The 17,043-nt window shown below is 43.5% G+C and overlaps 1 protein-coding gene across 1 annotated transcript in view; it reads left to right on the plus strand.

Moving 5' to 3' along the window:
• The first annotated feature begins 3,581 nt into the window (after positions 1-3,581).
• Positions 3,582-17,043, plus strand: part of MACO1 (macoilin 1) — a 36,040-nt gene continuing 22,578 nt past the window's right edge. The window contains exons 1-2 of the mRNA XM_083173639.1: positions 3,582-3,900; positions 13,720-13,861. Of these exons, the coding sequence (XP_083029765.1) occupies positions 3,821-3,900; positions 13,720-13,861 (222 nt within the window). The 5' untranslated portion in view covers positions 3,582-3,820. The remainder of the gene's footprint in view (positions 3,901-13,719; positions 13,862-17,043) is intronic.

A 17,043-nucleotide genomic window follows, 5' to 3' on the forward strand; every position in this document is an offset into this window, starting at 1 on the left:
TGTGCAGCAGGAGGCGTGGACAATGACCAGCCTGCTAAACATACAGGAAGCTGCTCTGCATTGGTGTCCACGTAGTTTTAAGCTCCTGGTCCCCTCACAGCCTCCACTGGCGCCTGCTCGGTGCCCCTGATCCCCAGAAAGCCATCGCTGGGGCCCACGGGACCCCTACACCTGGCTATCATCCATGCTGTCACTGGAGCCCTGCACCCATCATGTCTGGTAGGCCTGCTGTGTCCCTTTTGTCACTCTCCCTGTAGTGTGCCGGACGGGATCCCGACTATCAAAACACAGACAGCCGGGTTCCCGACGGCCGTTGGCTATTTTCCCTCATGGGGGTCCACAACCCCCATAGAGGGGGCGAGCGCAGCAATCCCGCAAGGGGCTTTGTTGCGCTCGCCATACTGTCTGGGTTCGGCCAGTCGGGATCCCGACGTAGGGATAATGACTGTCGGGATCCCGACTGTCAGACCCCTATACTACACCCCTCCCTGTATTGCTGCTGTCTTTCACTGTCACTGCTCTCTCTGTGTACCTGCTGTCATTGTGCCCCTGCTACCTTTGTCCCTATATTTTGGCTTATTCCGTGTGTTATAATGTGAGTGGCCACACCCCCTTTTCTGGAGCACACTCATACCTAAAGCCTTGCCTTTTTCATAACCCCACTTCAAAATTTCCACTTCAACCACTGTATTTATATACAGTATATCTATATATCACTTTGTGCTATTTACATAGTTGTCTACCCTCCTGCATTCTGCAGGAGACTCCCTGAAATAGCAGCAATCTCCCTCATTTCACCTAACCCACATAATGCAGTTACATTTTTGGGGAAAAAAGGAATGAGAGATAGATACATTTACTTTACAGTATACTAGCTCTTATTAACTGCTTTGGGGCTCATCTACATTTGGATAGAAGACATTTTTAAAGATTCCTCTCAGATATAGCTGTACACACCCATGGGTGACCCATGCTTCTAGGTGCAATGTGCACAATCTCTTTTCACAATCTCCATATATGGAACTAGACACACCCCCTCAATGGAGCATTGTGCAAAATTCTATTACCAACTATAATCTCCCTGAAAGTAGTTTTTAAAAGTAGGCAAGTATGGCGGTACTTATGTATTATCTGGGCGCCCGATTTTTTCATTGCATGCCACTACTTAAGGCATGCGATTTTTTCATTGTAAAGACCCGATTTTTAATTGTATAGTCAACCATGGGTGATTTCATACCCCCACTATCCAACAATGCTGGAGTTGATTTTATGGTACTCTTTACCTAGATGGGCGCCAGCGATTGAAATCGCGGGCGTCGGGGGTAAAAATCGCGGGCATCGCGGGCAAATCACGGGTACATAAAAATCTGCTACCCGCGATTTTCCCATAGGGAACAATGTTAAAAAGGCTGATTGAGCGCGATTTTCATGTAAAATGCCTCAATGCCCGCGATTTGGCCATAGGAATCAATGTTAAATGGGCTACAGAGCCCAAATAGGCACAATTAACCCTTAAATGTCCCCCCAAATTTTTAACGCCACCCCACGATCCACGCCAACCCGAAGCGTGGCGAGCGCAGCGAGCCCGCGAGGGGCGGCGGTACGCGTCCTCCGACCTTTTCATGCCCTACTATCCACGTCGGCGTGGAGTTGAGAATAGAATAGTGTGGCGAGCGCAGCGAGCCACCGAGCCCGAAGCGTGGCGAGCGCAGCGAGCCCCGCGAGGGGACGCGGATACCTTCACAGGTAAACGCGTCCCCTCGCGGGCTTCACAGGTGTCCGCGTCGCCACGGACACCTGTGAAGCCCGCGAGGGGACGCGTATAACTGTGAAGGTATCCGCGTCCGCTCGCCACGCTTCGGGCTCGGTGGCTCGCTGCGCTCGCCACACTATTCTATTCTCAACTCCACACCGACGTGGATAGTAGGGCATGAAAAGGTCGGAGGACGCGTACCGCCGCCGCTCGCCACGCTTCGGGTTGGCGTGGATCGTGGGGTGGCGTTAAAAATTTAGGGGGACATTTAAGGGTTAATTGTGCCTATTTGGGCTCTGTGGCCCATTTAACATTGATTCCTATGGCCAAATCGGGTCCATTGAGGCATTTAACAGTAAAATCGCGTCGGTCGGGCCATTTAACATTGATTCCTATGGGAAATCGGGTGCATCGCGTCGCGGGCATCGCGGGTACATTTATGGACGGCCGCGACGCGACCGACGCGATTTCCATGTTTAACATGGGTTTCAATGGGAAATCGCGGGCATCGCGTCGGTCGCGTCCAGACATAAATGTACCCGTGATCACCACGACGGGCGCCCTTCTAGGTAAAGAGTACCGATTTTATATAGTGTGGCGAGCGTAGCAAGCCACCGAGCCCGAAGCGTGGCGAGCCCTGCGAGGGGACGCGGATTACTTTACATGTATTCTGCGTCCGCTCGCCACGCTTAGGGCTCGGTGCGCTCGCCACACTATATAAAATCAACTCCATGCGTAGTTGGATAGTGGGGGTATGAAATCACACATGGGTGACCATACAATTAAAAATCGGGTCTTTACAATGAAAAATTGCATTGCATGAATTGTATGCCACTATATTGCATGCGATGCGATGAAAAAATGGGACGCACAGATATTACATAAGTACCAGTATGGCTATTTGGCTTCTATGTAGGAGACCTTATTATTTATCAAACAGCAACAAGGCCATTGCAGTGCACCCGTAACTTTTACAAAACGAAAACCAATCTTCGGCCATGCTACACTATGCAGAGCACAGGAGTACTGGTTCCGTGTGGCCCCCACAAAGCAGCGCTGGGCACCACCTGTGCAGAGCAGGGAACACCAACTTGACAAAATGATTTTCCAAAATAAAACCCTAATACCCAGCCTGCACAGCCATGATACTGCTCACAGTGAACATTACTACTGCCCTAGAGCCACGTCTCTGCTACCATGCTATATGCTGCAGCAGTAACTGCACGTGTGTACTAACTACACCCTGACCCAGCGCTTTGCTTTCCTAGTACAGCACACGTTCTCCCACACGCCCCCTCACACGCCGCCCTCTCCCTAGTCTCTGGGCCTGGGACATGCTGTTGCGGCTGACACATCGGCTGTCTCTGCTAACAATACCGCTAAGTGGCTGCTACGCCGCTACCCGGCCCATTCTCCTCCTCCCCGATCTCACAGTGGGCGGGCTCCTCGGTCCAGCCCTTCATCCTGCGGACGTGGAACCCAAAACAAACCCGCCCAACGCTAAGCTTGCAGTGTCAACGTTGGCCCCGCCCCACCACTCCCACCTCCTTATTGGTTACGCCGCTGTCACCCTTTCCCGCGCGCCGCACTTGCCAAACGCTTTCCTCCGCCCCATTCGCTCTCTAATGGCCCCCATTGGTCAACCACCCCGTCACTTACCCCAGGACCGCGCCTACTCTTTCGGCTTTTCTTTCTAAGGCCAGCAAAGCTCCAAAAAACTCCCTGCGTCATTATTGGCAGCTTGCCCTTGCCCCCCATTGGCTCTTGTCGTTGTCCCTTTACGTATCCCGGGCCCTGGTTGGCTGTATGTGCCGTCAGTCAGGGAGTGGGCGTGGCTGCCCGCTGTCCGCCCCTGGCTGCGCCGCTGCTGAGGGGAGGAGGAGGAGGGGCCTCCATCTTTATTTCTTTGTTTCAAATCCTTCAAACTCGTTACAACCCCATTCATTTCATGTGTGTTCCGGTGTACTTCCGGGCGGGCGGCCCCTGGTGATCACCGGAGCAGGTGCGGACGGTGCCTCGGTGGACGGGGAAGGCCTCAGGCGGCCGGAGGAGGCGGACACCGGGAGAATGAAGCGGCGGAATGCTGACTGCAGCAAACTCCGGCGCCCGTTAAAACGAAACCGAATCACGGATGGGATCTACGGAAGGTAAGTGCGGAGGTCCGCTTCCCTTAGTACACAGGCGACATCCGGGAGACATAGGCCGGAAATGAAGCCGCGGCCTTTCCTGCTTGTACTATCGCTGAGTGTCACTGAGAGGCCTGTGTCTCCCTTCAGCTGCTGCTGCTGCTCCTCCTCACGTTGCTGCAGTGCTCTGTTATTGCTGTGCTGCCTGTAGTGTCCTGTGCCATCTGCCCTCTCAGCTGCACAGGTACTAGGGACAGATCTAGTGAGATCTAGTGGAACCTGTTGTTCTATAGAACGTTCTAACCCGGCTGCACAGTTCCATTGTGTATCCCTCTGGTTGTGGTTAGGGGAAGGTGTCATTTTCTGTCACCTGTCACAGCTGGTGGACACTTTGTGGCCTACTTCACTGCACTTTCCTGACCCTTTAGCTTTCATATGGTGTCTAGCCTCAGCCTGGGCTGTCAGGTTGTAGCTGCTAGTTTGGAAACTTATAAACTTGAAGTGTTGAATCTAACTAGATCACTTAAAAGTAAACACCTATCACTCCATGTGTATGCCCCTGACAGATGACAATGCGAAGAGCCTCGCGTCGCTATTGCCCGATAGTTAATTCAGTGCATGCAGTCCAAATCTGGTCAAATTGCTTAGCAAGAGACTGCAAATATCTCTGTGTACAGAATGAGCGATAGCGATCGTGATCAATGTCATCCTGAACTCTAGACAACGGGAATTTGCCTACCCTTAATAGCTTAAGATCTACATCTCAACGTATGTATGCCTTAAGCCCCATGCATACGGGGCAACTGCTGCCTCCGTGCTGAGCATCGGAATTAAGCACTATCACTCAGCACATCTCGCGGCACAAGCGATGCACCCGGTGGTGTTATGTGATGAGCAAATATTTACCTATTGTTTATAGGCAAAACCTTGCGATCTAGCAGGAAAGACTGTGCAAGCGCAGTCTTTCCCTGCAGGCAATAGCGATGCACGGGCCTGCGCAATGCCATCGCTGTAGAGCATACATACAGAGCGATCAGTGCTCCATTTGTAAGTGATCTAGTAAGATCACCTAGAAATGGGTCTAGAATAGCCCTCTGTTTATACCCTGCTGTTCTTTGTTTATAGCAATCTATGGGTGCACATCCCTGTACCTGCATATTAACCTGACTGTTCATGGGCATGGTTTGTATTTGTGCTTAATAAACTGCTTTAACCTACGACAAACTGTATTGGAAGAGTTTAAAATGATTCACCATATTACAATGTATGATCCGTGCATGCATAAACACAAATGTGTGGTCTGGTTGAACTTTTAATTTTCAATAGAATTAAAAACATAGTTTTAATGCAAGTAGTTAAAAGCATCAAACAATTAGGCCCTACTTGACATTGGCCATACAAAAGCATCAATTAGGTCCTACCTGACATTGGCCATGCTGATATTATTCTGCCGCTTGCATGGGTGGTCCGGTTTCCTCCCACAATCCAAAAATATACTAGTAGGTTTACCAAGAGTTATGTGTGTACATGTGGTGGGGAATATAGATGGTAAGTGCCACTGGGCCAGGGGCTGATTTGACTGCTCAAATATTATCTGCAAAGTGCTGCGGAATATGTGTGCGCTATATAATAAGAAACTGTTAATAATTCCGTTGCCTTTGAACACCTTTGCTGTCAGGTACATATTTTATGCAACTGTCTTTTAAGGGGGATGTTTTTATAGTCTTGGAGAGATAAATCGGGTACCATCCAATCTGCTTGGCATTTTACAGGCCATGCTAGAAAACCAATACAGTACGTGTGGGTAACTTGTAAACTTTTTTGGTGACCATGATTTGATAAATGTACCCCTAAATGTGTCTCGTAATTAACATTTCAGTACTTTTTTTTTCTCCAGGTTTTTAAAGCTGACATGAGAAATATTGTGTGTATTTAGCTTATGAGTTTTCAATTGCTGTGAATAATATTAGTCTAAAAGCTGCTGTATGTGGGCGTTCTGCTGTACACTATAGTAACATTTCACAAAATCAGTAAAAAATGTCATTTTGTGAAGTCTTATTATACACTAGTTAGAGGTAGTTTCTAACCTTTAAAGTCGCATTTATCTTCACTAGTCTTAAGTGACTATAACTTGCAAGAGGTATCTATTCATATATGTACTGTACTAGTTTGGCAGTGCATTGTATGATCATCCTACAGGCAATTAGAATGCCACATTCAAAATATGGCACCGGAACCTCAAGGATCAGCATGCCAAAGCCGGAATACAGAAAGCTGGCATCCCTATCAGAAAGTATGCAGGTTGGGCTAACTTGTGGGTTGTTGTTAGGCTGCTGCAAGGGTGTTGGGGTGAGGGGGTAGGAAGAAAGGCTTGTCGGTATTGGGATGCTGAGATTAGTCTTATGACTGCCGGCATCCTATCGTATGTATCCTGCTGCAATGTTGTATAACTTGTGTACAAAATACAACCTGGGAGATGTGTATGCTAAAAGTGGAGCAACCAACATGGATCTCCAAAAAGTGAAAACTGAGATAGGTATTAATTCTCTATGGTCCGGCTTTATATATATATATATATATATATATATATATATAATTTTTTTTTATTTATTTTTAATGGTTTAAATGATAGTAAGTGTTTTTCATCAAATGGACGTTTTTTACAGCACTTTGGACTACACAAAAACGTCTATAGAAATCTTTCAATGTGCTTACAAAAGTTTGTTAAAAAAAAAAAAAAAAAAAAAAAAGGAATGAACTGTTTGGGGGTGATTTCTATTGGCTTCCCCCTCCCCAGGTAGTACTAGGGTTTTTTTTTTTGTGTACCTCCTTCAATAAAGTTGTTACATACATTAAATAAGTACTGCACCAGAAGAATAACGTGTTTCTCACCTGCAGGTGTCCGGAACTTCTGTGGTATTAGAGCAATTTAATCTTTATATCTGGTATGCAAATGAGTCTTTCTGTTTGAATATTGGTTTTACATATTCCACAGCCATGGACTGCTTAATGTTTCTTTAGCAGAGGTGCTTATTGTCTGATTAAACCAGACAATAACTAATAAGCTGGGCACTCCATTTGAAAGAAGGAACTACTTTTTATTAAACAAGTGTGCCCTGAGTCGCCAGGTACCAGGATAAGGGAGGTTGTGCCCACGAATTTACTGTATTTAGTGGGAATACAGAAGTGGCAATGACATAACCATTGCCCTGCCTCCTCCCCAGCCTTGTGACAAGAGATTTATTTATTTTACTGTAAGATGCTTTCTAAACATTTACTTCTATAGCACACGCATATTCCGTTGTTCTTTGCCAGTGGGAACAAAATGACAATGCTCATTAGTGCCTGCTATTCAGGGTCATACAAATGTACCGCTTTTATAAATGGTCTTCAGGATCAGAAAATTGTGGCTTCCTTTTCCCCCCAGCTAATTTGTATTCTGTTGGCAGACTGAGGGGGATATTTAATCGTCGCCACTATTTCCAACAGGGAAAAAAGCAGCGGGCACCTATTCAATGCGGTCTTTCTGACACCATTGAAGAGGCAAACTGACAGGACAGACCCGACTTTAAAAGCTGTTGGGCACGGTTTGCCGAAAACGGGTGTGGATTGTCAAGTTTGTATCTCGACAATCCACAACCGTTTATGCGGACACGCCCCCTTTTCGCAGATAGTCAGGTGGGACAATGAATCCTGCCTGCTGATATACAGGTGAGCAAAATGCAAATGGTCCATGGTCACGGCTGTCAGGACGTACCGACAGTCGCTACCCAGGATTGAATACCCCCCTGAATGTTTATAATGGTACTTGCCAACCTTTTTGATTGGCACTTGTCTCCCAAGAGATATCAGATCCTTTTTTTTTTTATTTATGATAAGGTTGAAATATTTTATAAATCTAATAATGAACTAGTTTTTTGGGTACTTATGTAGTAACTGGGCTGCCGATTTTGAAATCGGGTCCATCGCATCGCATCGCACCCGACCATATCGCATGCGATGCGATGCGATGCGATGGACCCGATTTTTCCATAGGATTCAATGTTAAAATGGACTGAGTCCATTTTAACATAGAATTCAATGGGAAAAGGGGTCCTTTTCATACCCCTACTATCCAAGTGGGCATGGAGTTGGATATAAACCTGTGGCGAGCGTAGCGAGCCACCGAGCCCGAAGCGTGGCGAGCGTAGCGAGCCCCGCGAGGGGACACAGAATACCGTCCCCTCGCGGGGCTCGCTTCGCTCGCCACGCTTCGGGCTCGGTGGCTCGCTACGCTCGCCACAGGTTTATATCCAACTCCATGCCCACTTGGATAGTAGGGGTATGAAAAGGACCCCTTTTTCCCATTGAATTCCATGTTAAAATGGACTCAGTCCATTTTAACATTGAATCCTATGGAAAAATCGGGTCATCGCATCGCATCGCATGGTCGTATGCGATGCGATGCGATATCGCATCGCATCGCATCTGATTGTATGCCTTAACTTAAGGCATACAATCAAAAAATCGGCAGCCCAGATACTACATAAGTACCGTTTTTTGTATAATAAAGTGAATAAAAAAACTTTTTAATTATGCATATACTATTATAACAATTTTTTTTTTTTTTTACATACATTCTGCTTGTAAACCGTGCATGAACATACATGCAGAAATCGTTGCTATCAATTTTTCAATAAGATTAACCGATTTCTCTGAGCACAAAATGAACTGCCTTTGACGTTGTTGTAATAGTTGACCTCTTTAATGCGAATATCTACCCATACTAATGATCTAAAGGTTACAATCCTTTCTTCAAATAGAATAGCATTAGTGGTCTGAATTCCAGGGCCCCCACTGTTACTGAGCTACTTCAGCCTGCAGGTGCTGTACCTTTGTAACGTCATGTCCTGCCCACTGCTACAGAAGGATCCTTTATCCATGCCTTCCCATACTTTGTTCATGGTTTTGCCTGTTGTGCTTTAAAATAGAATGTTCAATGGCCTGAAATTATTTTTTATGTACTTGTTTAGTTTCACGGCGGCAGATATATCGCATGCGATTTGCATACGATTCGATGTGTGATTTAGTACCTGTTCATAACCCCACTATCCACTAGAGTTGATTTTATATAGTGTGGCGAGTGGACGCGGATTACTTTTACATGTATTCCGCGTCCCCTCGCGGGGCTCGCTGCGCTCGGCACGGAATACATGTAATCGGTGTCCCTCGCGGGAGCGGTGGCTAGCTGCGCTCGCCACACTATATAAAATCAACTCCATGCCGTAGCGGATAGTGGGCTTTTGAACAGGTAATAAATCGCATTGCACATCGAATCTTATGCAAATCGCATGCGATATCTGCAACTAAACAAATACCATTTTTTTTTTTTATATTAAAAATATTTGTCTTGCCGATAAGTTAAGCAATGGAACTTAAATAAGATACAAACTTAGGGGGGAATTGAAAAGCTTTTTTCACGTCTGCTGCTAGAATGCTCCTGACAGTGATTAGATGGGGGGAGGGGGGGACATTCTAGATTGCAGTCCCGTACTTTAAACTGATTTAGCCGCTTTGGGGGCTAAATCCGGTACTACTGGGAGCGCGCACGCATCACATGCAAACTATAGGGGAATAATTGAATTGTTTTATTAGGCACGTACTAAACAAAGTGCTTAATTTTGTCTAGGTTCTTCACATTTCTTACCAAATATTCCGGTCCAATGTGTTTTTTTTTTTTTTTTTCTCTATGGGATAGAAACATTTTTTTTTTTAATAAACACTTAAATGCATCTCTAACATGGCGTGGTAGATACCATTTCTGCAAACTGCTCTTGTATAATTGATGTGGTTTTCCATAATTTTGGTTCGGGGTGAAGGATTCATGTGCCAAAGGTAACTGCAGAATTTGAGGTAAAAACTGAATCCTGTTCATCTATGAAATGCAAATGGGTCAGAGAATTAAGATTTAGCCTATGACAAAGTGGATATGGTCATAGATGCTATGGCAAAATACAGGGACAAGCAGCAATAGTATACTACACTTACTGCAGTCTGTTTGTTATGACTACCCCTTTTCAGTGTGATTATATAGATGGGCACTAGGCAACTATCAAGAGAATTTCCTTCCTGGTTGACAGTTGACTGGAATCAGCAGATGCTAGTGGTGGTGTCTGATATGGCTCCTGTCCTTATCTAGTCTGGCTGGACACCATAAAAAAAAAACAATTATATTTGGCTATTGCTTTGTAATACATACAATGTATTTTTAGTCTGAGTTCTTCTATACATATGGGTCAATCCTATTACCTGCGAAGTCTGTTGCGACAGCATTTTAAAGCTGTCAACGGCACCCAATCTCTCACCCTTGTTTCTGCTGCCTGAATTCTCACTAAATTGTGCATATTCTGGCCACTGTGAAGTGCGCCAGATTTTGCCGTGAATCGCACTTGCAAGATCATTGCGGATAATTGGATTGACCCCATGGACTTAACATAATTTCTTCTCAGTATAACAATTAAACTATCCAGTCTTTTTTTTAATTAGCTATTTAGATGACTTTTCTTTTTAACAATCTGTTTTTTTTTTTATTAGCGCGCAAATAACTGTGGAGGGGTATATTTCTGCTATTTCCCTAGAAGATGAAGTGTCTTGTTTGGGTGACTAATTGGAGTTCAGTTGGTTTTAACCTTTTTGCGCTGCTAAACCAAGTACTTATGGCTGCCCCAAAAAAACTATTGAATCAACCCATAGAATTGCTTTTTTGGCGCCCATAGGAACAGTTCAACTGTTGCTTCAGTTGGGTTGCACATTCACTTTGACATGCCTAAAGCACCACATAAAGTGGCTAAATCCAAATAAAGTCATGCCTGCATCACAAATGGGGACACTTAGCCTGCGGTACTCACAGTATAATTTAAAAGCTGCCGGAGGGCACTCAAACAATTAAATATGTCTGGAGAGTTTGAGACCTGTGAAACACCCTTGAGTGATTCCCAGCCACTGGTGTTTTTCACATAGGAAAAAAAAAATTTGATTACTACTTCAGGCTACTACTTGATGGTCTACTTCAGGCAGCAATTTTACCAGGATGGTTTCTTTGCCTTGTCTGTGGGCCCAATTCAGATCTTATCACTGCCGATCATCGAATGACCGTGCACTGTACGCTGTGCCCATGCTTGGGATAGCCTTGTTAACAAAGCCAGCGATGGCTAGCCAATGTCATCTGTTCGCAAGTTGATGTATAGACGGGGAGGTGTTTGTAGCACCCTGGCATTTCCCGAGTCGTCTAAAAACACATATGGGCACGGCAATGGGGAGGGAGGACCGCTGATGTCGGCACCAAGTAATTCTAGACTTGGTGGCTACAAACAGGGGGGAAACCATTAGAAGGCTGAGTGATTGCGAATGGTTTTTCCCCTGTGTGCTTGGCTTCGAACGTATCTGCAGCCATGCAAAGGGGCAGAGGGAGACTGTGGCGGTGCGGCGTTTACCTGATCTCTGGGCTCCAAACATTCTCAGCCGAGCGATTTGGTCTGAATCGTGCCCTGTATCTTGTAGTATTGTTTGAGTTTTGTGCATGTTTTGAAATAATTAGAATTAAATGTTTGATTAAAAAAAAGTAGTGATGTGTTTGTGTATATTTAATTAACATTCTACAATTTAAAAATTTCCCTTTCCTGTGTTTGACTGTTACAAAAAATCAGGGGTAGATGTATCATTGTGCTTTTTTGGTTCTTTAAGTGACAGGACCCGCTTCACCATATGATTGAGGTGAAGCCGGTCCTGTTATCGGCAGCATGTATTATTGTTATGAGAATGTTTTCTCCTACCTCCGACTGGGATATGCATCCTTCCATAACTGATATCGGCTTTGTCTCCAACCTTCTAATGTTCTGCACCGCTTGCTGGTCTTTGGTGTTTTCAAATTAAGAGTGCATGCACCAGGTACTGTTCACATGGGATGCTGGGAAATGGATGGCGCGGTCTACCAGATGCATGCTCTGTTTTAAATTGAAGACACCGAAGACCAGTAAGCGCTTCACCACATTAGAAGGTTGGAGACCCGCAGTACCAGAAAAAGCTGGCGATCAGCAGCAGGGTCGCATAAAGAACGCAGCACGTGATGGTACATCAGGTAAGAGCCTGGCGTGCTATTTAAAATATAGCAGCGCTGATGAGCTTCCTGCCCCATAGTGCTGCCGTTGTAGTACCTGCATCGCAGGTATCAGATGAAGCACTATCCCCTGCCATAACACACAGGGATAGAATATATACCCCTGATGGCAGCTTCTTACATCTACCCCACAATAACTATAAAAACGGTATTGCACACTAAGGGGTGAGTTCAATTAGTCATGGTAAATGACTTCCTCAAATACTACCTGGATTTTTCACAATTTTTTATTAATATAATTTTTATTTATATGTTACCATAAGGGGTCCTTAGTGCCCACTTACAGAGTACTTAAACAAATAAGCAAAACAATGACTGATTGAATACAATAGAGGACGGGTACATATACATTGCTGCATCAGCAGAGGACACTGGGATAAGTATTCGAAAACAGCAGGATTTGATGCCATCAAAGTTGTTTTGAATAAGAGATGGAAAAGCACATTAGTGCTTGTGAGAGCTTAATGTCCTTTTTTCACTGAATAGTATACCCCTTTCTCTGCAAAAATCACATGGATCCGGGATAAGTTCCCCGGCCCATGGGTTTTTGTGGCCGTGAAAAAAGACTATTTATTTGAGAATTTTTCTCCTTGCCTCCAGGCAGGTGAAATTAAATCCCTGATGGTGCCAGCTATAGTGAACAATTTGATCCCCCTCCCCGTCTGTTCCTGGGTATCAATTTTTCCTGGGTATTAATTTTTATGGTTACCTAAGTGGGTTGATTCAATTGGCTGACCGAGCTATTCTGTTGTTCCAGGTACCCATTAATTATTACATTTCTTTGTACCCAAGTAGAGTGGGGATAGCCACGTACATATCTAAAATCCTGGTTAGGCTGCAGTCAGCCATTGGGATGCACAAACCAGAGTTTTTGCACGTTTCTTATTGCAATCTCTGGAAGCTATGAGAAGAAATATGTACCCCTGTGGCACTCCCTCCTGAACAGAACTACAGTTGAATTGCAGCAGAAGCAATTTAATCAGGTCGTTTTTTTAAACCGATTTCAAAACTGTTCTCTACTTTTTAAGATTTTATAGGAAATGCATACCAAAGGCACCTCAGAATGTGAATCTGCATTATTGTGCTTACCATAGAGCCAGTATGAGAAGGTAGATAGAAAAGATGCCTGATCTTCTAAATGTTATACTCCAAAATATGTTGCCGGAAATACAGGGGCAGATTTATTAAGCTCGGTAAAGTGATAAACTGTCTGGTTTTTATCACCGGCCAATCAGTTCCTACCTGTCATTTTTCAAACCAAGCCTGTAACTTCACAGGTAGGAGCTGATTGGCTGGTGATAAAACCCAGACAGTTTATCACTTCACCGAGCTTAATAAATCTGCCCTACAGTTTGTAAAACAAAAAATGCACCTAGATTGCTGGCGGTGTTTAATAGCCTTTTTCTAGACCCCTATGTGGGCTGCTGTTGGCAGCTGCTTTATCTCTAGCAGCTTCCATGTGGCAAGAAGAGTTCTAACCTGGACATGAGGATGCCTAGCTTTATACTAACTCTATTTAGATTTACTTTATCTGCCTTTATCTGATCAAAATGTTTGCTGTTGATTTCTACAGAGTTCTAAATATTTAGTAAAGTTCTACAAATGTACATTGGCTTATGTGAAGAAGTTTAAACATATCATTTTGGTGCATATTTCCAACTTTATATTGTTTCTCTTTCTTGCAGCACCTTCCTGTATCTGAAGTTCCTGGTTGTCTGGGCCCTTGTATTGCTGGCAGACTTTGTGCTGGAGTTCAGATTTGAGTATCTGTGGCCATTCTGGCTGTTCATCAGAAGCGTGTATGACTCCTTCCGATATCAAGGCTTGGTATGTATGCGTTAAGCTATTATGATCCTTTCATTGGTTACTTCTACAGCCGTGTTTCCCAACATCAGTGCTCAAGAGTCAAGACACACGAACAGTCCAGGGGTTAGCAATATCAATGCTTGAGAACATACGGTTAAATCAAAATAACTGCAGTAATTATTTAGTAATTTGTGCTCTCAAGTAGTATGACATTAAAAACAGTTTATACTGTATGTGCAGATATTTGTGCCCAAGAAGCAGAAAATGAGTACAAGCAAAACCTTTTTCAACCTTCTAATGAGCTCTTAATTAAAATGTGCTATTACACTGTGCATAGATGTGTAGCATGTAGTGATTTATTTTACCTTATGTATTAGAGACTTTACTTGTTAAGTGATAAAAATTCCCAGATTGGCCAGTTATGCTGCATTTTGTAGGTATGCACTATGGTGTAATTCGTAAAAACACTTGGGTTGTTTCTTTTTATTGACACTTCTTGTATAGCTGTAACAATAATAAATGGGGATATCTTAAGGTGCCCACAAACTAGAACAAGGTTTTTATTTTTTTTGCCAATTTACACCGATCGGCCGTGTATTTTTTTTTTTTTTACCGATAATCGGTGAATATCGGTCAGATGTACGCTCCCGCAGATCTTTTGCTAAATCTTCTGATCTTACATGCTGCATGAAAGAGAAGATTTAGCAAAAGATCCATAGCCTTCTGATAAAGATCTTAAGAGAAGTCTTTGGTAAAGCTGTGCGCTTGCCTAAAATCTTTAGTTCAGGATGGATAGAAGATTCAAGGCTAATTTATGCACACATCTGAAGATCACAGAGATCTTTTTAGTGTGTGGTCACCTTTAGAGTTGCCCATACATGGGATGATTCTGGTAAGCATGAGCTTCTGGTGGCTCTGTCTGTCAGTAGTCGCCTCCAATTGAGTGCGAGTCATTGAGGTTCTGACTGCTCCTTTTGAGCATAGTGTTTATATAAGCTGAACATGCACTCAGGCCCATAAGTCATCAACTTTTACTAATGTTACCAAAATGATTATTGATTTTGGTCAGTTCCCTACCAGTCATTAATGTACACCTGAGCCGCATGCTGTTAATATAATAGTGTATGCAGATCTCAAAGGAGCATAAACTGCTATAATGTCTAAACAAATGAATGCAGGAATTTTTTACATGGAAATGTTTGTGTATGTGTAAAGGTGTACTTTTAAGTATTTAAATACAGCTTCTTGAATACAAACCACATTTGTTTACATTTTTCACACATGTCCTCTTTCATTAACATCTGTGTACCAGAGTAGTAAAGAAAGTTTTGTATAAATGTGAATTTACTGCAGGACAGAACCCTGCAAGTGCAGGAGAGCCACAGTGGTCCAGCTGGAAGCAAACCTAGGAACATTTAACTCTGAACCTTTTCCAACATCACCTGCGTGATATATTAGCAGTTACCCTAGTCTTCTTAAAAGGATTAAGCTACTGTATTCTCTGTATATATGTTACTTTGTTTGGTCTTACAGTAACTAATAAATAAGAAGTTGTAACAAAAATCTACTTTTATTTCAAACAAATCCCTAGATTTTTGAGCCAGACATCAGAAATGAGTTGGGGCCAGATAAATGGCATAAAAAGACATGAAAACTATACGTGTACTTATTGAGTTGAATTTTTATGAATCGATGATTAATGTGTCGCCTGCAAGGGTGTGCCTGAACATCACATTTTTAAACCATTACAGTAGAAACTTGTTATGCTGAAGAATCTGCAATGAAATACTGTCATGTAATGCGCAAGAGAAGCTACAATAGCTACAATAACTTGGGAAGGCGTGACTTGGCATACGCCGCTCCGATAGGTCTAGGTTTTTAGGGTGGAGCCTTTAATAAATGTGTATATTGCTGAGTTATTAGTCCATATTAAAAAAAGATATATATATTGTTGTTAGTCACAGGGCACGTTGCAAGGCCAAGTCACACCTGGAAAAAGAGGGGCCAACACACCCCATTTTTTTGCAACGCCGGTCTTGTCTCTGCCAGAATGTCTGTCTGTTAATCAGTCAGGTTTTCACTAAACTGCACTGCAACACGTCCTGCGCACGATAATTGGGAAACTACGGTACTGATATTACAGTTTAGTTATATTGCTAACAGGCAGTTGTTGGCTCATATCCTTTAATAGATGTCACACAGCACAGGACTTGACTGAATAATAAAGGATTCCAGCTTGTCATTCACATGCTTTGATCATACATTACATTAGGATTGTGCATTTATCTGCTCTATAGATCTGATAGGCAAGCCTTTAAAGAGCATGCAGCCATGACCACTTCGCAGTTGTAACCTTTTTGAAGTACATGGTTTGCTCAATATTACCATAATGATAACTACCTTTTTCCCCCAGTGAAGTACATAACTGTAACATTACTTTAGTAGTAAGCCACCAGTACCTTTTTAGTGGAAGACACAAAGATTAGCAGTGATGGGAATAGTTTTGTAATAAACAATTGGACAAATAACTACTTATGTTGCGCTTCAGCAAGTAAGGCTGCTCTTGTGTCACTTATACCCATTATGCCATCCGCCATTGCGAGTTACAGGACATTTTGCCAGGTGCAGTCTGACTCCCTTTTATGAACCGCAAATTACCAGGTTAAGAATGTCAACACAGTAACTTGCTTAATTACACAGGTATTTCTTCATTGTTAAAGGGTCAACCCGGGTTGCCGACCCTGGTAAACCCTCTTACACTTTTTGTTGGAATTGTATATTTGTTTAGGACATTTTGTGGCTAATGTAATGGGCTCCAATTTAGGGGAAAGTCCTTTTTGAAGCACAAATTTAGCTTTTTGTAGGTTCTAGTCTTAAGGTGTGTAAACCTAGCCGGTTGCCATCCCGAACAGTAGTGTACAGCCAGTTGTTTTAAGCGGGGTACACACTAGATGTCAATTTTTTTTTTTTTTTACAATTTTATCAATTCCAACAGCTCTGAAAAAAAGCAATTTAAAATTGTCCAGTGTGTAAACAGTGTCGCTGACTATGCATAGTGAGCGACATCCTTAGTCTGCCCTGCATGCAGCTTTATCTGCTCTAGTCAATGACTGCATACTTTTGGATGTGGCCACTGACTGCGCCTTCTTGCAAAAAATATGAAGGGAAATTTCCAAAGATGGGAGCTCTATTTCACATGGGAT

The sequence above is a fragment of the Crinia signifera genome, chromosome 2 (genome assembly GCF_055691185.1).
Source record: "Crinia signifera chromosome 2, ASM5569118v1, whole genome shotgun sequence".
NCBI lineage: Eukaryota > Metazoa > Chordata > Amphibia > Anura > Myobatrachidae > Crinia > Crinia signifera.